The sequence below is a fragment of the Aphelocoma coerulescens genome, chromosome 4 (assembly GCF_041296385.1).
Source record: "Aphelocoma coerulescens isolate FSJ_1873_10779 chromosome 4, UR_Acoe_1.0, whole genome shotgun sequence".
Lineage (NCBI taxonomy): Eukaryota > Metazoa > Chordata > Aves > Passeriformes > Corvidae > Aphelocoma > Aphelocoma coerulescens.
This window is the reverse complement of record NC_091017.1, coordinates 32129352-32151836: the sequence shown is the minus strand read 5'-3', so window position 1 is coordinate 32151836 and position 22485 is coordinate 32129352. Positions and strand designations below refer to the sequence as shown.

At 43.6% G+C, this 22485-nt stretch overlaps 1 protein-coding gene across 17 annotated transcripts in view; it reads right to left on the bottom strand.

Moving 5' to 3' along the window:
* Positions 1-22485, bottom strand: part of EPHA5 (EPH receptor A5) — a 208324-nt gene that overhangs the window by 185244 nt on the left and 595 nt on the right. For 10 of the 17 annotated variants that reach the window (XM_069013417.1, XM_069013422.1, XM_069013418.1 and 7 more), the window contains exon 1: positions 10861-11084. The exons of 3 other annotated variants lie outside the window; for them this stretch is intronic. In XM_069013417.1, coding sequence (XP_068869518.1) covers positions 10861-10987 — 127 coding nt within the window. In that variant the 5' untranslated portion in view covers positions 10988-11084. Of the gene's footprint in view, positions 1-4337; positions 4363-10860; positions 11085-11966; positions 12040-12440; positions 12463-17282; positions 17311-22485 lie in introns of those variants that run through there. 4 more of the 17 variants (XM_069013429.1, XM_069013430.1, XM_069013424.1 and 1 more) reach the window with 4 other exon arrangements.

The window sequence follows — 22485 nt, the reverse complement described above, 5'->3', positions numbered from 1 at the left end:
CATGCCTTCAGGGTAGGATAAACGATGATTAAGTCTAAAGTCATACCACAGCCTTTTTTTTTTTTTCTTTTTTTTTAATACAGAATAATAGCCTGGGGAGTTTGCATACACTCTTGTTCTCAGACAGGCTGGTTACTACAGGTGAACAATCAAGTTAAGAATAAAAACAGACGTGATCAAAACCTTTGCCCTGAACTCTAGCTGGTGAATTAATAGTGGTTTCTCACTTGGGAATCTCTATGAGGGAGCCTGGATTTAGCTTTTTACTCAAATGTCCTTGTCATGTTCATACAACTGGCATTTAGCAGGTTCACCATGGCTACACAGGGACTGTGGCTGGGAGGAAGCACATGAAATGCCAGGGCTGATGATATTCAACACTGACCTAAACCAACACCCCACAAGAGCACAGCAGAGCTCCCCACCTGGCACAGCCACCCAAAACGTGTGGCAGCAGTAGCTTGCCCAGGAGAAAGCAGGACAGGCCTGCCAGGATGGTACCACGCCTGAAGTAGAAGCCACTGATTAATGGATTGTTTTGATCACACCACTGAAGTGAGATGGCTCCTCTGGCTCTGGACTGGAGCAAGATCATCTAGAGCATCTTTTTTTCTTCACTCCAATTTCAAATGGCAAAAAAACCCAAGTTAAACCCCAAAATACTCCACCAACAGTCTAGAACACTGAGTACTTCTGATCTTACCAGCTACACATCCTCCTGCCATTTCAGTATCTAAAGATCTTCCAGAAAATCCTTCATTGCTTATACCAGGGCAAAGTCTCTGGAGGCATACAAAAACTGAACTCTTCTGAGTTGCCATAGTCTTTGAGCTGATTTCCAATTGATCATACGCTAGAGTAATGCTGCTCTTCAGCAGCACCATTTGCAAGCTGAGGCTTACCACAGGGCATCCTCTACCAAAGTATACCCTAAGAGCTCTGGAACAGGCAAAATGGTGAGCATAGCAAAAGCTAATGGAGTTTATATCATGAAGCTGTAAGAGCCATAAGAATTTTCTTTTACTTCACTGAAATATACCTTAATGAGGAGGGATAGAAAATCCTTTTTGACCCTACAAAACCAGCTTCCATCACAAACCAAACAGAATTACAGAAACCTTCCTTATAGCCTGCATAAATATTTCAAAACATCACATGATTTCTAAAGTAGCACATTTCTAAACAACAAAACTTAAATAAAAATGTTTTGTTTTTAACAGCTGAAGGAAAACTCTGCTTTAATAAACTTGCTACACATTGAACAGGAATCTGAACGTTATTTTGTGTAGCCTGAAGCTGAAGTCTGTTATGAAAGAAAGTGTAGTCATGCTCCTACATCCTCCTCCAAGCTCCTCCTGCAGCTCCTGGCCGCCTCTGCACACACTCTGCAGGACATGATGTAGCTCCAACCTTTTTGTGGGTGGTCAAGGTAGCCCCAGCTCTGACCCAACACTCACATCTTGTGGGAACAACTGCATTTAAAGAACTTGTGAGAAACCTCTCACAGGAACACTCACACAATGACAATTAAGCACGAGGTGAAACGCTCTGCTGCCCGGGGATCAAGGTGAAGGACAAGATGTGACAGCAGCGCTTTGCACTTCATCAGAAGGTCTCCTGAATAGCATCACAGACTTTCCACCAAGCTTCACACCTTTACTCTCCTCTTTCCCTCTACCCAAAGGAGGGGGCACAGCTGCCAACACATCATCATTAATGGAGCTGGTTTCTCCTTGCAATGCATACATCCCCATCCTTCCTCCAGCACTTCCAGGGGTCACAGCACTATCAAGACACATGGACTGCAGAGGAATCTTCATCATCATGAGTCAAAGTTTTCCTGCTTCATAAATCTCCACTGGTTTTATTGAAGTATTGTTGCCATTCATTTTCCAACTGTTTTCCCTGTTTCCCTGTGCCAAGTGTTTCTCTAAAAAGTATATATCCAAGGTACTCCAACAAGTGACAGTCAAAAACAACTCAAGAAAGCAAAAACAAATGAAAAATGAAAAAAACCAAACTCTTAAAGAAATCAAGGTCATCGGGGAGCAGATGCCTTGAATTAATTAGCTACACTGAGCAGGGACAAAACACACAGAGGCAAGAACCTCTGAAATATTTCCATCAGTGGAAACAAGCTACATCAGAGTGCAAGCTGTAGCAGAACCTATTATTTATAGCCCACTGGAGGAGGAAAGTATACACTACTTAATGAACTTGCAAACTAATATTAACTGCAGATTTATATTTTATTATGTTGGCTTCATTCTGATCCAAGTTATCATGATTACCTTTTACAGCAAGAGCCAAAATGTTCGAATCTGCATCACAGATTCATAGGTTTTTAAGGCCAGATGGACAACTGCAATCATAACATCAACTAGAGAATTTTATCCAGTAATTTGTGTATTACATGTGTAATTTGCTTGAACACACTGTTTACAAGGGAGTGATACTGCCCTTTGAAAAAGTTCTTCAGGTTGGCTGCATTTTTTCCTCTCAGGCACAGAACCAGCTGCAGCACCAGGGAGTGAGACCCAAAGCTCACTTCGATAACCAGACCCACTAAAACAACCAGAAAACTGCCAATTTTTTCCCTACAAAGATTTCCAGTCAAAACAAGAGGCAGTCATTTGTTCCTCCCACCATACATCACTTAAAGGCAGAAGTGATTGCATTAGCTTGACACCAAAGTGCCTGGAAACATAAGAACTCCAGTGTAGTTTGCTTTTCTTTAATAGTAAACACTCCTATTCACACCAAAATCACCATTTAACTGAAAAGGGTTTATTTGCTGTGAAGAAAGCCAGGAAAATGCCTCCATTCTCACTCATAAAATTCACTGGAAACAACACTGTACCAACACAACAGCAGATTTCTGAGCTGGCTGCAGCACTGATTTTTTGGGTAACCATCTGGGCAAGTATCACTTTACCACTAAGAAAGAAAAAGAAGCTTCCACTGAATGCAACACACAACCAGCACCTGCAACCTGACAACCAGCCTGCACGGAGAAACAAAGTACCAGTGCTGTCCTGCAGATCAGGGCCTCCAACCACTGTCAAGGCATCTGCAAGCTGCTGAAGGAGGCAGCTGCCTCAAGACCCTGCTTAAAGCTAGCACCTTATTAAGCACACACAAAGTCAAGCCCAATGTTAGCATCCCAACAGCTTCTCAGTGCAATCAAAACACCTGCTAGCAGGGCTGAGATGAAATCTCACCTTCTTCCCTAAATTAACAACTCAAAGCAATATGATCTCTACGGTCTCTGTTCCTAAAAGGTGTCCTGTAAGACATGGAGTTCAAATTCTGTTAACCATATAACCAAACTGAAGAAACCTGGGACAGGTACATCCAGATCTGACAAGGCTGTCAGCTTTCACTACCAGTGGACTTGCAAGACCTCACTGTCCACCACCAGTAAAGCCTTCCTGTTGACAGTAATGACTACTCTGCTGCCACTGAATTCATTCAAGTAGAAAATAAAAGAACTGACATCATTCTTAGCAAGCATTTGGGAGAAAAAAATGTTTAAAATGATCTATTGGCTTTTCAGGGGGGTTGACAGTTTATCCCTTCTATTTCTGTTAAGGGAAGAGGGTGGAGGTTGCTAGTGAGAACAGCACATTGTCAACACATTTTAGTAAGAAATTGCTTGTGAGTATTAGTAAAGCAAAGATGGATAAGCCAAAATGACTGGGGTTTTTTTAGAAATTATCTTACAAAAGCAAGTATGCAGATAATTTCCCCAAGTACTTTCACTGTTTTGGGACATGCAAAACAGTTTAAGAAGTGATCCACAAGTCCACTCAGAAGCATCAAGAAATGCTCATTACTGATGCCGAATAATCAATTTCCTCTCAGGTGTTCCACTAGGAATTACAAAGTTCAGACTGGTTGTTCCGATCTCCTTCTAACATGAAGTGATCCAGGTTAGAGAACCCAGTGGTTAACACCTTGGCAAACCACTTCAATACTGCCCCCTGCACCAAAATGACATGAAAGCCTGCAAGTCCAGGGTTCTATCCTCTCTCCTACAGGTTCAATACCTGCTACACAACCACCTAAACCTAGGAGCTCTCAGCTTCTGCAGGGTACTGTTTGTTCTCCCCGCACACCCCCAAGGCACAGTTTGCTGAACTGATGCTCAGGAGCTTGCAGGAAGACAAGGGGCAGGAATCACCTCCTTCCTCAGGGATGCCAGATCAGCTCACAGGGGTATTCCCAGATCTGCTGTCATAGTACATGCTGTATCACCTTCCCCAGGAGGCATCTCTCATCCTTCCAGCCAGTGGTCACCTGAGCAGCTCTACTTGGTCAGAGTCCTCCTAACATACCTGCTGCACAACTCAAACACCAACATCACCCTTGGTGAAACAGCATGCATGGAATGTTCCCATGGCAATTATTCTGGCCCAGAGTATCTTCAGCCCTCTTTGCAAAGCAGAAACAGGAAGGCTGTGCTCATACACACAGCCCAGGGCAGCCCGCAGCTCCCAGCACCCATGTCCACAGCAGGCAATACACTGCTGCACCTCTGCAAACAGCCACCCATCCCCTACCACACCCAGCAGCAGCCAGGTGCTGTCAATCACAGTGCTTCCATCTCCTCCTGACTGTCTGCTCCGGACCAGCTTCCTTGCAGGAGACAGGGATAATTGCTTTCCACCTCCAAGAGGATAAGCGCATTAAACCTTTCGGAGAGGTTCAGATAATGCACTGACCAAAGCCATAGCAAATACCAAAACTGAGACTGTAAGAGATACAATAGGTCAAAGAGACAACTAAAAGGGTAGCCAATCCCTGGAGAGAACTAAGCTACTGAAGGCCAGTGCTCAGGTTTTCCAATACAGCTGGCTGTGAAAGCAGCTGGGGCAGCAAATGCTTTCACCTGTCACCTCAATGTCCAGCTAGTCACAGAGCAGAGTGAGGGACAGGCACAACGTGAACACAGAGGACAATCCAGCTCTCAATTCTGCCTGTGCCAAAAACCAGGCACATCTTAAGAATAAAATGTATTTTCAAAGGAAAAAGGAACTCCCTACTAGCTTTTTAAATACACAGCAATTTTTCTAGCAGAGATTGGAGAAAATCAGTTTAGTGAAGAGAAAGTCATTAAAAAATTGTTCACTCCAATGCAATAATTAATACAATATTTCTGCAACATTCAATGAGTAAAGAAAAATACCTAGTTCAAGTCCATCCTGGTTGAAATGAGGCCTCATGTCTCAGCAGCACTTATGGTCACTGAGAAAGGTACAACACTTGTGGCAGATTTCAATTCTGTATTTAAATGTTTTACTATAAGAACAACTTTTTTTTTTAAACCTTTTTAATGGACTATAGTAGGTTGCGTATCTACTGAAGAGCTGAGTGAATATTCTTTCCTCCATAGAAGCAAGCACTTAAATAAGAAATTCAGTGCTTCTACAAAGTGACCAATCTGTGCATCTGGAGTTTCTCTCATCTCACCCTTATTCCATATACAGATTTCAATTTATTTCCAAAGAGGAAGTGAGAACACTTTTTTAAATTGCAAAAAGAGTTGGTTTTTTTTTTGGTTTTTTTTTATTGTGGGGCAGAGTTTCATTTCCCTGACATCCTTGAGCAATGTTTAAAGCTCATCTCTACTCAAGTATATACATAATTTCACACTTACAGGAAGGGACCACTAAAAATGTAGCTCCAAGTCAGAAAGACTGGGGGTCTAACAGACCCATATCTGCTCAAGACCCTAAAGACAACAGGGTCCAACAACATCACTCAGCTGAGCTAATTCAGCTGGACTTTCCCAGGTCAAGGGCTCTGCACTTGCTCAGCACATGCTGGACACCAGGATTCCTGCAGAAGCAGCATGGAAAATCTTGGAACAACAAAGCATAAAGGTAGCAAGATCAGAGCACAGGGTATCACATCATAAGCTGTCCCACCTTTTCAATTTCTGCCAGATGTTATGAAATCCTGCTCTCAACTCACCACCCATGCCTCCCTCAAGCCTGCTACAAAAAGCTTTGTATTTTTTAGTGCAAAGAATAAACATTTCACCATGGGCAAGATTTTGTTTTCTTATTTAGCAAAAAGAGAACAGCAGACATGGAAATGGACTGTATACTAGAGCTAAAATGTGAGGTAATGGTGGGAGAGTTAACAGTGGAGAGGGAAGAACCTGTCACACAAGCCCACTAACTTCCCTTCCTCCCATGGTAGCTGTCAGTTGACCCCTCTGTATACTGATGTGCAAATAGCTGCTTTATACATCAAATGATAGCATCACCATTTACCATATTATAAGCAGTCAGTTACTGTTTAAGACAGTTTGCCTGTTTTCTACTATTTATCACAATTTTAAAGATAAGCTTTGAAAGGAAATAGGCACTATCTTGGAGTCAATCTTTGCTATTGTTTATTTCCCTTTTTAAAACGTATCATTAGGCAGCAATGCTTTTAGTCATATACTTAAAAGTGCTGAGTTTGAAATGTTATTTCACTGTCAAAAGGATAGTAGTTCCATTTTAAAGCCATGACTGAGTCATTCTAAACCTCTTGAAAAGCCATAAATCACACATCAGACAGATCCCAAAAAGACCATTAGACATGAGCTGTCCTTCCTCATACCAGTAATTCCACTGCAGTAAATTTAAAAGTTAATGGGACTGCTCCAGTGAGTAAAATAAACACATGGCACTGCGGCTGTGCTCTGCTCTCATGGAAAGCATACAGGGAACCATTCCAATACACCAAATACAGAACTGATAACTCCTTAAAGCCTCCTTAAAGCACTGTGAGCACACTGAAATGTGCCCAGACTTACCTGTTCTGCATACACAAGCCATATGCATGCAGCACTCAATACCTACAGAATTACAAAAGATGCTATAGCTGTGTGAATGTATGACATACTAAGCCAAGCTTCTGAGTGCAACCTAATAAGCAGAATGTTCTGATCGTGTGTATTTTTATCTGAAGCATTAGACTAATTGAAATACATTGATATGAAAATTACAACTATTTTCACACCTGCTTCTACTACACAAAAAAAACCCCCAACTTCCTGAAAAAGACTTAATTCACTAATTAAAGATAAACATTGTGATGTTATAGCTAAATATGCATTTATCCAGTGTGCCATGACACAGAAATTATATACCACTACGGGACAACACATACACAAATAAGTCAACACACTGAGAACAGGTAGGCTCATTTCAGGCTCTGGCATGAATAATTTGCAAATTACAACCTTCCTTTATTTTTGCCAGCACCAGACCCACCCCTTTAATTGTACTCATTTATTCATTCATTCAAATAAAAAAACAATACATTGAGGTAAAGCTAGCTTCAAAAAACCCTGAAATAATTAAGAGAGAAAGGACCAAATGCAGGAGTTTGTAAAAAAATTAATACCCTTCTAGTCTTAAAACAAATACAACACATCCCAAAGACCCATTTTGTCTTTCTCACCTTTGTCTATTTAAGTCAATGTCATTCTTTCAAACTGCATTTCTTTCGATTTGCTTAACAGTACACTTCATTGTTAAGCACTGACTCATCGGCACTTGGTCTGAAAAGCTCTAAAATGAAATATACTTTGTATTTAATTACAATTATGGAAATATGTTGTGGAACTACGTTGTTGCAAGCAATCAGATATAACACATTGCATTATTTTAATAACGTGCCCACATAACACTTTTTAAGGTCATCTAAGTGACGACCAAATGTGATCTGCAAACCACTTCAAATCCACAGGCGATGTGTAACAAATCATATAGTTTAGGGTGAAGGAGGGAGTCCTCAAACAAATCCGTCATTCATTTATGTTTCACATAAATAATTTATATAAGCTACTTCCCAGACCCTAGTACTTACAACAGAAAGATTTAAAACACATGCATTTTTAAACCAAAGGCAGTGCAGGAAGCCCAGTCGCATATTGCAGGGCTGTCTCTCGCACCCTACTATCACAGGGACTGCACTTTAAAGCAATAATGCACTTCTGGAATACCAGCACTTCACAAAATTATACTATACTTTTAGGGTACTCTTTGGAATATTTTCATTGGGACTCATTTCTGAATTTGTAACATTACTCAAAGAAAAAAAGCAAATATCTGGTTTAAACAATGAAGACTGCTAAAGAGTTAAAAATAATGGCTAAGCAGCACTTGAAAATGCATGAAATAGCATTGAGCATTCATCTTTCACTACATGTTTTGCTTTTAACATATAAACTGAGGAAAGGCGATTAAAAAAACCCCTGTTTTATTTTGCTGTTACAAGAAAGGCTGAAGAAAAATGAATTCATTTTTCCCAATGCATATCCTTCAATCCATTATTGGGGATATCTGTGAAGGTGACCAGATCTGCGATACAGGTTGGGCAAAAATGGCAGGAGCTTCTGCAACTCAGCTGCCCATACAAAAAGCTATTTCCATGATAAGGAACTAAAACAATGAATTTACTTTTTTCCCCCCTCCAAATCATAACCTAGATTTTGAAAGCATTTTCCCCTAAGTTCCCTCCACTAGAAGGTAAAATAGAACATCACATACTGTGAACTGTTAACTGCATGTATTTTATCCCACGAAGCCACTGTGGATTACAGTAAGATTTAGAGAAACAAAAAACATGATGCACGGGGGTAAAGAAAAAAATGATTCTGAGAATCTGTCATCATCTATGCAACTACTTATGTGCTACATTCCTACACAGCACAGGGTATTGGCTAGTTCTTTAACCACGCTGAGTAGGATGAGCGCTAATAAATTAAAAATAAACCCAGAAAACCCAATATCACCAACTTTTGAAAACATTATTCACCAGTCTAAGATGGCTACCTCCATCTCAGCAAAAGTAAAGTTCCCAACCAGCCCAATAACCAACCCCAGTGGAGAAGCTCCCTCATCAGAGCCCAGAAGCAGCCAAATGAACTTTTCAAACCCAAGCTGGTGACAAGTGTCAACTCGCACGCAGCCAGGCAGGTGGGCTGCAGCATCCAAGGTTTCTCATGCACTGGTCTCCACGTACTGCAGGGTGAGCCATTCCCAGGCACGGAGCTGTTCCGTAGCGACTGGCAAAGGAGACACGCTGCGAGAAGCACTTGTCAAATAATGCTTGTTTACAAATAAATCTCCTCGCAGCAAAGGACAACACTTATTGAATAAGGTTAAGGTCCACAGTCAGACCCCTCCTAGCAGCAGCCTTTTAGCTTTGCATTTACTGAAGAGATGGAAATTAGAGAGCAGCAGTCAGAAAAGTAGCAGCAGAGACACGGTGAAGCAAGAGCTCATGCTGCTCATCATTACTGTAATATTCCCCTGCAACCTCCCTGTAAAGATGCCACTAAAGCCATTTGCTAGTCAGCTTCGTTAATCCTTTCCAGTAGTTTCATATCGTGTAAAAGTCCTATTCTGCAGCTGCCTGTTCATGCAGAGACACCTCTGTGCTCGGCAAATGGTCCCGTTGACTCAGTCAGTAATATCCAGATCTTCCGAGAACTGGCAAGGATGACTGAGACAGGGCTCGGAGCATCTGTTGGTCTTCCAGCACGGCATCGTGGCGGACTGGCTCACACAGGACAGCACGCTTCCTAAAAGGAAGGCGAGTAACCGGGAAAGCCCTTCTAAATCAGCCACATCATCTCAACAGCATTGTTCCCATGGGTGAAATCATCTGAAATTGCATGGGGGCAGAAGGATTGGGCCCACTGTTATCTAACCAAGGCAAAGCCAAACCATTTCAATCATCTCCCAAACTAATGCACTTCCTGAACATTTGATATCTTTGTACACAGAGGAACAGTATTTCCCCCTTCCTCTGCACTTTTTTTAAGAAAACTGAGATTCATATTATTCTCGCTCTGGAAAATAAATTACAGCTAGCTGGTTACCTCAGGCCACATCTTTGAAATTCTGGTACGGTTTTCCTTTCCCAACCCCTGCATACCTCCTCCTCCTTCTAAAGGAGTTTCACAAATAATTACGGTGCACGACGCCAGCCTGCTTCGAACCGCTGGCATCCCCTGCAGATGCTGAACTTCTCCACCCATTGCTTTCACACTATAGCCTGCCCGCGGATCCAAAAATATGAGAAAGCCTCAAGCAGTGCCCACACCACGCATAGAGAAAAAACCCAGTCCAATTTCAAAGACTGGAAGCACCCTGCTAGACAAGAAGCCTAGGCGCGTTTTTGGCCATCGGCCTCACAGAGATCAAAGGTATAAAAAAATCCGTCCCCAGCGGCCGCGCTCCGCTGCGGGTTAACACCGCCGCCACCGCGGCTTCCTCTCCTTTTTATACGTGTATTTTAAGCCGCGAAGTAAGCGCACTGCGGCCAGCGCTTGCAGGGCTCCCCACCGGGATCCTCCCCTGCCCCGCCGAGTCCCGGCCCGCCCCGCCAGACCCCCTGCCCCGTGCGAACTCCCCGTTCCAGCGCCGCAGCCCCTCCGCCAATGCACCTGTGCGACTCCCGGGGCACACGGCGAGCAGGCACCGCCGTGCACACCCACCCGCGCAAAGGCACCCACACCGCACACTCATCCATCCCCCCGCAAGAAGGGAACACCCGCTGCCAAGCCAAACGCGCCCGTGCCAAGGCATCTGTGCACACCCACCCGTGCCAGCCTGCCCGCGCGCCGTGCAGCGCTGCCGCCCGCGGCCACCGCCGCCTCCCTTCGCCGGCAGCCCCCTGCCCCATCGGCAGTGCCACCCGCATCCCCGGCGCGGGATCCGCCTTCCCGTCTCCACCTCCCCCAGAACGTCCCAAAATTGAATCAGCCGACTCTGAAGTCCCGCACCGCCGGGCAGCCACCCTCCCGGGTGGGCGCTGCCCCGACGGCCCGGCCGCCCCGTCCCCGCTCACCCTCGCTGCCGGGGCTGGCCCGCAGGCTCCGGAGCGCGGCGCACAGCAGCAGCGGCAGGAGGCACGTCCGACCGGGAGCCGGCGCCCCGGCGCGGCCGGCCCAGCCGCCGGTGCCCCGCGGCCCCATCCCGCCGCCGCTCAGCGCATGGGGCGGCGGCTCCCCCCCAGCGCTGTCCGCTCGGGTTGGCTCAGGACGGGACGGGGCGGGCTGGCAGCGCGGAGGGACCCGGTCCTCTCCCGTCCAGCCGCCGCCGCGACTGGGGATGCAGGGGGCGGGGATGGGGAGGTGGCCCCGCGCCGCCGCGGAGACGCCCCCGACGGGGCGGACCCGCCGCCGTCGCCACCGTGTGCGGGGGACGGCGCCCCCCGCGCCTCCCGGAGCCCGGGGAGCAGCGGGCAGCGTACTGGAAGTGTCCGCCCTGAGGGAAACCCGTGGCAGCACCGCGATGCCCGCGGGAGGGAGCGGGCGGCAGCGCTGTCCCTGCGAGGCTCTCCTCGAGCCCGCTCAGAGGGGGACGGGGAGCACCACATCTCCCTGCAGCAGCCACGGGTCGCGGTGCCAAAACCTACACACGCACACACCCAGCCCAGAGCCGGGGAAGCCGCGGTCTCACAAGGCTCGCAAGCCTGAGAGGAAGGCTCACCCCCGGCCAGGTAAGCAAAAATGCCACAAACTCCGTAATGGAGCCGATACAAAGATGAGTTTCAGGTGTATTTTACCCCAAGCCACCACCAGAGCACAGCTTTGAATCCAGCACAGCTAGTCTTATAAAATCACAGAATACGCTGGGTTGGAAGAGGCACACAAGGATCATCAAGTCCAACTCCTGACCCTGCACAGGACCATCACCAAAAATCACACCATGTGCCTGAGAGCATTGTCCAAACACTTCTTCACTGAGGTGCTTTTACCTCTCAGAATCCTAGCTATCACCCAGGCCATCTCGCTAAAAAAAATAATCCCCAAAAGAAATTAATTCCTGGAGGTTTATTCACTTGCATCGGCTCATCCCTTGAGGAAACTTCTTCCAGTAAGCCAATGAAGACAAAACCCACCCTTGTAGGTGCATAAGCAGCAAGTCAAGGTTAACCAGAGCCCTGCTCACCTTGTGCTGCCTCTTCCATTTCACCCCTTGATTTATATTATCAAAAGATTAACCAAAGGTTGAGCACCTGCAAAAGGCTCGCTCTCTTCCCAAGGTGCAACGTTCAGGACTAGGGTTCCAAGCAAGTTGCAATTAAAAATACACAATCCCCAAAGCCAGTTTGAAGAAGTCAAGTAGTTTTCAACAGGGGAACTGCAGATGACATAGCTCCCTACACTGCTATTGCTCATCTTTTGTTCCTTATTAGCTGGACAGTGTGTTTCTCTGTGTCTTTGCACCACACAAAACCCCCTGCTATTTCCATAAACATTGTCCTAAGCTGTTCATGCATGTTATTCTCAAAAGAGTTTGCTCCTGTTACAAGAGGATTTTCTACCTCAAGCTATTCAACATTTTTACTGCCACCAGGAGGACAAGGCAAGGACTGTTACTTGTTACAATAGAGTTGCCAGCCAGATGTAAAGTGTGGCATACATCTCTTCACAGAACTGCCCCAGATCTTCACTATTTGAATACCCTCCTAGTCCGAAGTTCAAAAAGCACTGAGGTTGGCTATCACATCACCCCTCTAAAAAGGCACACGACTGCATCCTCAGCTGGAATAAATCACAGCTGAGAATGTTTGACTCCAGCCCTGCATCAGATTAAGGAGGGTAGAGGCGCAATGTGGTATAGTAATTTCTACGGCATTGCCATCTGTAAAAGCAATGGTAAGTTTTGCCATCCAGAAATCCGGGCAATGCAGGGGAAAAAAAAAAAAAAAAGACATCAGAAACAGCGCCTTGCCAGCATAGTAAAAAGGATCAGATGGCAAAGAACAAGTAGAATTCCAAGCTGGATGGGCACCTCTGCTGGCCGAGGGGCAAGGCTGCTGTAGCAGCCTTAAGTCTCTTAACAGAATCAAATTGTTGTGTGCTCCCGATTTCCAATGCTGTATGACAGTCACTAACTGCTGTTTGGACTGCCAGACTTATAATTTAGAGGCATTTCAGATGATATGTTAGTGACATCTTAATTTTCTAGGAAACACTGAGATGAGCTTCATATGATTCATAAGCTATTTAAGAATAGCCACCACGCTCTAGGTTTCATCCTAGCTGCCTCTTTTTTTCCTACAGGAAACAAGCTCCCGGTCCACAACATTTGTTTTGTTCCCCACCCTGGCTGTAGCACAGGAAGAGTATCCCACCTCATCTCACTGGACATCATTGAGTACTGATAAAAAAGTAAATACTGCCTTTTAAAGGGGCTATTGCCTTGTTCCCAAATGCAGGGTATTGCAATTTTATGCACCTGTAGGTGAATCCTATCTGGTGGGGGCTCAGTCTTCTAAAACTCTCCTCCTGGTTTTGCCACCAATCTTATTAGCAATCTGCAGCAGGCAACTCCCCCCTGGCTTTTGCCTCATCAGTGCACCCAGCAGGCTCTTAAAGAGAGGATAGAAATTCTAGCAAAGTGCTGCAGCATCCCAGGTAGCCTTGATGGGTAATCAGAGAGAAGCTGGACAATCTGATGGGATCCCTCCCTATCTCCCATCAAAGAGTATATCTTCTATTGCCTTGAGCAAATTCACTGTAGAAATCACAAGGGGTTGGTCACCTGGCAAACTATTCAGGAACCTAAACCACTGCAGAATCATGCAATTTCTCCCCATATCCAGCTTGTATTTTGTCTTAGTTTCATATTTTTCTTCCTGCATCTCATTAACTTTTTCCCACCCCTTATATTTGTGCCTTTTCACCTATGCAAAGAGCATTCCCTCTTAATCATCACTCAGTTAAGATCTATATTTCATCCTTTATATCTTTTTCTCATGAGTCATTCCTATAGAGTGATAGTAATTCTGTTATACTACAAAGTCCCTCCAGTCTTCCCAACATCTCCATCGCAACATTTTGCTCAGAAATGTAATCATACTAGTGCCATAATAAACAACTGTCTCTAAAATGATTTTGAATATAGTGTCTGAAACTGAAATGACAGCTTTGCCCTCTGTAACTTGCCACTTCATATCTAATTTGCTGTCAGCTATTACACATATTTAAAACTATTTATTAAACCAGACATCTTTGGAGTTAGTGCATTTCAGATTATTTCACTTAGATATGCAAAAGCTCATTTTTCCAAGATTAATTTCTCTCCTGTGTAGGTAGTTCCCTTCATATAATTTCTGTGTTCTGACTGGCTTCTAATTCTGCATTGCCAATTCATTTCATTAGCGTGCTGTTTATCCTATCATCAACAGGACACGCTTGAAAAAGAAATTAGTCTATCCTTCAGATTATTTCAGCAACCAAAAACTGCCAGCTGAATCTATTCCCTATATCATTATCCTTTACTGAAGTGTAAGGGCAAAATACTTATTGTATCTCCATATTCAACAGGGCCTTCATCTGAGAAAAGATTCAATTTCATACTTTAAATTTAAGTGTAAACAGTCCCACTAAAGCCATGTCTTCTTTGCAATAATGGAATAGAAGACCCACTGTAATGCGGCAAACTGTTTAATTAGTTAGGCGTATAAGCATTTCCATTTTCCTTTGAAAAGTCCTTTTCTTTCAAGAGTCAGAGAAGATGACACCTTTAAGGAATACCCTAATGAAATTTAGTAATTTGGTTTTTTGTTTTTCCCCACAAGCCCTTTGAAACAGAAGAATTACCTTCTGTTCAAAAACTAGATGCATATTAAAGGAAAAAGCAATCCAGGAGCAGCTAAGCAGCTTTGCATAGTAGATATATTTGGATTAGTACCACGACTGCAACTACAATTTGAACACAAAATGGCTGTTGTTCAACACACACCACAGCAGCCTGTGTCGGGCTGCAGAAAGCAATAGTCAGAGCCCCAGTGGACAACAGACAAATAGTGCCAGGAGCCAGCCGGGACAGGGATGTTGCAAGAGCCAGTGCAGGTGGGCCACCGCTTGGCCAGAGGAGGTATGTCAGTGACTGTACCCCTCGGGCTGCTGAAATCTTCACACTGCACTGCGGAGAAAGATGTTCACCAACGAACTGGTAATTTGCATGAAGAAAAATGAGCAAGTGGTAAATAAAGCATTGCCTGTGCAAGTTCACAACCCAGTCACTTGTATGGTCTCAGCACCAATTTATCTTTTGCCACCCCCACAAGACACAGGAGCTGTTGGCAACTGTGCACTGAGGAAAATCTGCTCACTTCATTTACAGCCTGAAATTAGATCCAAACCCATGAAAATACATGGGAAAAACATGTGAATATTTGTTTCAGTCAGAAAAGGCTTGCAGAAAGCATGACATTTCAGCCTGGCATTTTCTTATGGAGTGCTTCATCACCAGCCCTCGGTCCTGATAAGAGTTCTTCCAAAAGCCTGTGACCTGGCAGCACACTCTCCCCTTTGCAAGTGCTGTGTCACTGCTTCCCTCTCACTGCCTTATAGTGACCCCCATGGAGCCAGATCCCAGGTGGTAGCAAACCACTGCAGGCAGAGGAATGTTCTGTCCTGGAGGGGACAGTGTATATATCACTTCACATGCCAGTGTGGATTAGACTGGTCAGCAAAATAATCCAGGTCAGATATGGAAGTACACACTTGTGAGCACCAAGAGGAGCAGACACAGCTGGCACTACTTGCAGCCCACCCGCTACTTAGCAAGTATTGAGGTGTTTCTTTGCATCACACCAGAGGAGAGCATTAAAGGGAACAAATGAAATGGCTTTGCAGAGATTTATGGAGATTTTCTAATGCAGAAAGTGGAGCACAGGAGAAAGTGCAAAGGCTAATTTGATTACACTGTTAGCCCTGTATAAATTTAATAATGGACTTGCTTCCACATTTCTCATCATAACCTATTTACATGCATCCACTAACTGCAGTAGCTCTGCACCTCACACTCTTGAGCCAGTCTTCCTGTGAGGAAGAGGAGCATTACTACTCCCGCACCGATAGACAGAAACAAAGGAAATGTTAAGGATTCAGATAAACATTACTGAATTGATTATGGCTTGTCTAGATCAGGAACAATGTTTTCTAAATTCTTATGAAATTATCTTATTCTTCTATCAGAATAAGAATCAGCAGATTTTAAAAGGAACACTGCACAAGCTTGTGCCAGTGACTTGGGTACGTTTGCAAGTACTGAAGTGCTCTGTGAAAGTCTAGCCCTTGAGTAACTTGCTCAAGGTCACACAGAAGGTGTGTGGCAGACCTGAATCAAGTTGAAAAGCTATTAGAGCATCCATTTGCTTTTCATTCTCACTTTTCCTTTTCCAGCATGTCATTTTCGATCAGGATCTATGCTATCCAATGTAGACATTACTGTAGGGTTCACATTCAGCACTTCACTCATTAAATGCACATTCTTTCAAGGTACAAATACAATAATGGATATGATGATGAAAATCAGTATATCATTTAATAGTGAGCTACATTAATCTCCTGCATACAGTACTGTCCAGAACTCAGTTCCTTTCTGAACTATATTTCATAAGGTCAATAATGCCTTCTTTAATTTCTAAGAGCAGGCTGGACGGCTACCCTGAATTCCTTTGATTATAGACAGACTAGTTTAGTTAGCTTGAGCTACTGCCATGCATTCCACATCGAGGCCAACTGTGTCTCTTTTCCTCTTTTTTGAGGAAAGCAAATCCTTTTCATCTCACCCCGCTCCTCCAAGCAGAGCTGTTTGATACTGACTTCTCTATTTCAATCTAACCCTAAGGATTTCCTAAATAAATCACATCATTGTCAATCACATCATAGCTCAAATACTTGCAAATGGTTAGCAATTTCAGCTGCCAACACACTCATTTGTGTTCTTCGGAGATGCCATCTGAATCACAGCTATAGTCTTTGAGTCCTTTCCATCAGTTAATTGCAACTGTTTTTGAAATGCAGGAGCATATTTATTTCTCTCCTTCCTTTGCAGTGTTCAAGTTGTGCCTTTAGGTAAGTCTTCCATTCCAAACTCAGAAATACTTACAAAACTCCAGTGTCTACTCAGAGAAGTACTTCAGTAAGTATAAATAATTTTCTGGCATGTGCTTTGTTGAGTGATTTTTAAACAACAGAATGATAAAGTAGGATCAATGGCACCTTTCTGGGACAGACTCCTTCGTGTGACAAATTCTGACACAAATATTGCACAGTAACATACCATGTGTTTCGTCCTGTCACTCTTAGCTTTCAGTGTTTCTTTCCTTATCCCATCCAAGAATTACAAACAAAATACTACTCAAAAGTGCTTACCTGTGCTAGATTTTTAGAAATGGAAAGAAAAGGAAAGAAATCCAGCAGTCAACTTTCATACATGAACTTCCCAAATTGAGTGTTTACCTACCATAAAGGACCAAGTCTTCCAGACAGACTTAGCCCATTACAAGATGAAGTGTCCACACCAGAAGAGGTGGAGCAATTAGGTAGTATTACAATCAAGCTATAAGACTCAGGTGCATTGATATAAGCTTTGCTTCCAACACAGACACCCTGAGTGATCCCAGGGAAGCTATTTCTCAGCTGACAATAACCCTTTTCTCAACGCTCAATGACAGGGTCTCAAGATGAGATGCAAATAATATCCTGTTAAAATACGTGTGCTGTAAAGGGTCAGCATTAGACCTGAAGTGAGGCTGAAAGGGATCATCAGCCAGCCTGGCTCTTGTGCCATGACTATTCCAGTAGCATTTTTTCGTTAATATTTGTTGTCAATGTAGTTTAACAAGCCGGGCACTGAACTTTTCTCTCTGGTGACCAGTGACAGGACACGAGGGAAGGCGTGAAATTGTCAGGGAAGGCTTAGGTTAGATGTTAGGCAAAGGTTCTTCACCCAAAGGGTGGTTGGCCACTGGAACATCTCCCCAGAAATGTGGTCACAGCAGCAAGTGTAGACAACTCTGTCAGGCATGTGGTGTGATTCTTGGGATTGTCCTGTGCAGGGGGTTAAGGAAACTTTCCTGTCTGACTATTCATGGGACTCTGTTAGTCACACTCCCACTACCAGAGATTTTAAGTACTGGAACTGAAACCCCTTCACAGTGTGTGGCTCCAGTGACCCAACAGGTGCCCCACTTGACTCCCTGCACACCCCACTCACACAGTGTCAGACCAGGTTTCCTCACTAGTTTGACCCCAGGTTTCCCAGAGCAGAGTCTCAGATGTCTCGTTCCATAAAGCCACTTACTCATGGCTCAGTAACACAGAAATACCTGGAGCTGGTGCCTCCAAAGAGGAGGAACAATGGAACCCCTGGGCTTTTATACCCTTACAGTCTCTTCCTCCTCGGACACCAGCTCCTGCTGTGTCTCTGAGTGTCCGGCCACCTGGCTGAGCCACAGGTCCCTGTGCTCTTTGTTATGCAAAGGGTCAGCACCAGCTCAGGACCTCTTGCCTGGGGCTCCTACCACCCTGAGCTTAACCTGTAGCTGGCACTGCAGCTTGCAAACCAACCTTCCTGCTCCCAAAGTAGTCTTCAATAAGGGCCAGGGGTTGGACTTGAATGATCCTTGTGGGTCCCTTCCAGCTCAGGATATTCTGTGATTCTAAGCAGTGTCCTGGAGACCAGACAAGCCAAATACAATGCTTGCAATCACTGGTGTGCCTCAATTCACCTCCATATTCTTGTGAGTCCACACTTCCCTTGCCACGCACCCTTTGCTTCCTCTTTCAAGCATGACTACCTTTCAAGATAACCATCCCTACTTGTCACCCAGCTCCTTCTCATTACCTCTGATATCCCTTGCTAGGTCAAATTTCAGTAGGACATTGGCTTTTCTCACATCATCTCTGCATGCTCAGACAATGTTTGTATTCCTCACAGATTTCACTGAGGTATTACCAGTGTACTGGACAGTAATGAGGTGTAAATACACCATGCATAATGACATACCTATAAATGAGAACTGGCAGCTTATTTCCTGTTATTTCTCTTTTATAGCTGCTTCTTCTCCTTGCTCTCTAAACATTACTCCCCTTTCTGTCTCTTGTGGGATCTGGGCTGTGGCACCTTTGCTCAATCTCCACTCAGTTCACCCTACATTTGCTGTCCCAGACACTTCTGGCTGCCTCCCATTCTGCCCCCAGCTAAACAGAAGAGTAGGTGATTACAATTTCATTCAATCAGGAGGTGAAGGAGATGGGACACATGCACAGCAAGCTGAGAAAGGAGTGGCAATCAGATTACAGCTATAGCCTAGAGCACAATACTTCGTAATGTGAATTTATAATGCGTCTCTGGTCTAGGGCACATAATAGACATTTTACCCAGAGTGCCATAGTCACCAAAAGACATTTACTTCAGGAAATACTGAGCCTGGTATAAACATTTAAACTTTAATAAAACAATTACAGATGCACTGATTGCATAGCTCACTTAGACAGTCAAGTCTTTAGACATAGGGAAGTGAGCAGAAGTCAGTATCAGGCCATTTACATAAAGATTTACGGAGAACTCACCCTTAGTGAGGTCAATGCCTTATCCATATCCAAGAATTACTCACTGAACAAAAGCCATCTCAAAACATGTCCCATCTCAGACACACATTGTCCTTTGCAGGACAAGTGTATTTAAAGAAGTTGAATCGAGAACCAGTATATTCACTTCCATTTTGTATTCACAGTACCCAGACCCCTTACACATCTCAATATAACATTAAATTTAAAAATAACATAATATCTTTGAGAGCTTCTTGCTGTTTCTGCACACGCTCAGAAACACTTTGACACCAACAAGCAAGCTGTGTTTAAGTATGACAAGTTAGCTTGTCTTATTTTAAGTGACAAATGTGACTCTGTCCACAGAATAGAAAGATAAATAAGCATTTACAGGAAATGAAGGAGTCCAGTCAGGAGGATATGCAAATCTACCTCTCTGTCTTGCTAACCTAACTAGCTGACCATTTACATTTCATATTTCTGAACCAATTCAAATACAATTATTCCAAACAAACATTTCAACACTAGATAAGCCTTTTTCCGTGTTTTGAGGGAAGCATCAAATCCACAGCCCCTCCTTTCTGGTCAAGTCCCCAAACCAAATGACAATTATATAGAAAATATAAGCACCTCAGAGCTAGAGGGATTTGCACCAGTCATTATCCCAGCATTATTGGCCAGCACAAGCATCTGCACAAAGGATGAATATATACTAAAATTCTGTGCACAGTGTAGCAGCTAAATCTCTGTTCTCTGCTGCTTTGTTGCTGGTGGGTGTTGCATATTGATTTCTTCCATACCAAGCTCTCCCCATTTTGTTTACAGCAAACTCCATCCCATTAACTCTTTTCACAACCACCACCCCAGGAGCTGGGCACCTCTGCAGTAGATACCTGCTCTGGGTCTGAGCTAGCCCCAAATCCAGAAGCACACTCACATTGTGTCACATATATAGAGAAGAGGATGCTGCAGGTATCCCCACACCTCCAGGAGAATGGAACAGGTGTAGTTTGTTTTTAGAAAAGTAGCTACTTTTTCAGTATTTGGGTTTTACCATTTCACAAGCCTTGGAGGCAGAAAAAAACACTGAGTGTAAAAAAATGACAGGAGAGCTATACCAGCCATAGGATCTCACTTGGGTACTGTTGAACATGGGAGAAAAGACTCCTACTTCCTAGGCCGCATTCATACATCAATACAGCTGCAACCAATCTGCAACTGACCTTTTTCCTAGGACTGATTCGACACCTTACATAAACTTCCAAACCCCAAACCCTTCAACACCTCCAAATAAAAATACAATGCTGACTTTCTTAATTTCTTTCTTTCTCTAACACCTCTATCTGAACCAGCCCTTAGTGCTCTGCTGGAAAAAAAGCTAATGGTGGCAAGCACAGAAAATTTCAAGACACTCAAAGGAGCTGTGTTTACACTAGAAAAACAGTAAAAGATGCATGAGGTCACTTAACGTGGTACTATGTCATAACACTGTATTGCATACAACTATTCAGCTTTTACCTAGGTCTGTTCTTTGTCCTGAGACCAAAGCAAGCTGGACTTTCTGTGGCATTGCTACTGATTTGTTTTGGTCTTCTAATATACATTGCTATAAGTAGATAGCTTGAGAATCTACTGGCAAGCTGCAGGTCATAGTTACCTTTTATTGTTTCCATTGAGAACAAAGGTTTGTCTCTGTGTAGATATCCAGCTCCTTGAACAACAGTGCTGCTTCCACTGGGATTTCAACAACAATCCCTGCTTTCACTGGGATCTGTTCTCTCCTGACACTCATACCTGACTAGGTTATAGCTGGGTTCCACGAGATCAATCTTAGTTTAATTGCATTCAGCTAGCAATTCAGTCATGTCATCTCAGTCAAGTTTCATTCACAAAAAACTTCATCTTTCATTTGGTAGAGAAATCCAGTCTTCTGATAGCTGTCATATTTCCTGGCCTCACATTAGGAAAGTGTGTGCTTGCTCACATGCTGAGCAGGGCTGGACTCTAAGCAGAGGTTTCAAAGCCATTTAGAATTGACTTTGAATTGACTCAAGTAGTCTGTTTCTAGAAACTCTGTTCCAGGAGAAAGTCTTATTCAGCTCCTGTTTCTCAATACAGATGAGAGCTTTATCATTGCCTCCCCAGCTCCATGCAAGTGCTAAGGTAAGGGCAATATGCAGCAGAACAGATGCTGTGGCAGGAGCATGTTTACATGAAGCTGCTGACAGCAGATGCCAGCTTGTAAAATTAGCCAATAAAAATACCAGCATCACTGTTTACAACTACTCTGAGCAAGACAGGCTGCCAGCAAACTGGAAAGCACATTGCACCGGCATACCAGGTTAAAGTTACAGAATTTGAAAAAGCATCATCATTTTTAGGCTATCAGAAGTGTGATTCTCGTTCAAGTACAAGGGAGTCAACCAACAGCTGCCAAACAGATTCAGTCCTTCTCCCTTTTGCATTCCAAAAAAGTCCTATTTAATGTTAAAGTGTCAAAGCACCAGAAATACTGTAAATAAAAAATCACATGTATCACTAGCTATTGAAAGCTTTTTCTGTTCTGTTACTCTGGTCAAACTAGAAATTGAGCGGCACTGCACTGCAAATGTGTTCTAGACCAGGAAGCTGTTACTTGAACTTAAACCTCCTCTAGCACTCTTTGCAATCACAAATGTAATAAAAGAAGTCCTGATTTTTGTACAAAATTGTTATCTGCATCTTACCCATAAAGATCTGGAGATACTCAGACTGATCCTTTCAGAATGTTAAAATAGTACTAAAATTTTTCACCAGTTAATTATCATTAATTCATCTGAGTAATTTAAAATACCATTAAGACTAAAACCTAGACTAAAACAAAATTAAGAGACCCTCAAGAAAATAATTAAAATTATGTTTTTAAAAACAACAGTCTGCCAAATAAAGCCAGGTTTTAGAATTTTTCTTTCCTGTCCGTTGATTTCCCTACACTGGAAAATACCAACCTTCATTAAAATTTCAATCAATACATTCTGTAATACTCTTAATTAGAAAACTAGAATTATAAAAGGAAACGTTAAAGTAACCGAGATATTTCAGAGATTAAGTTTGAAAACCAGTTTTGAAAGCTT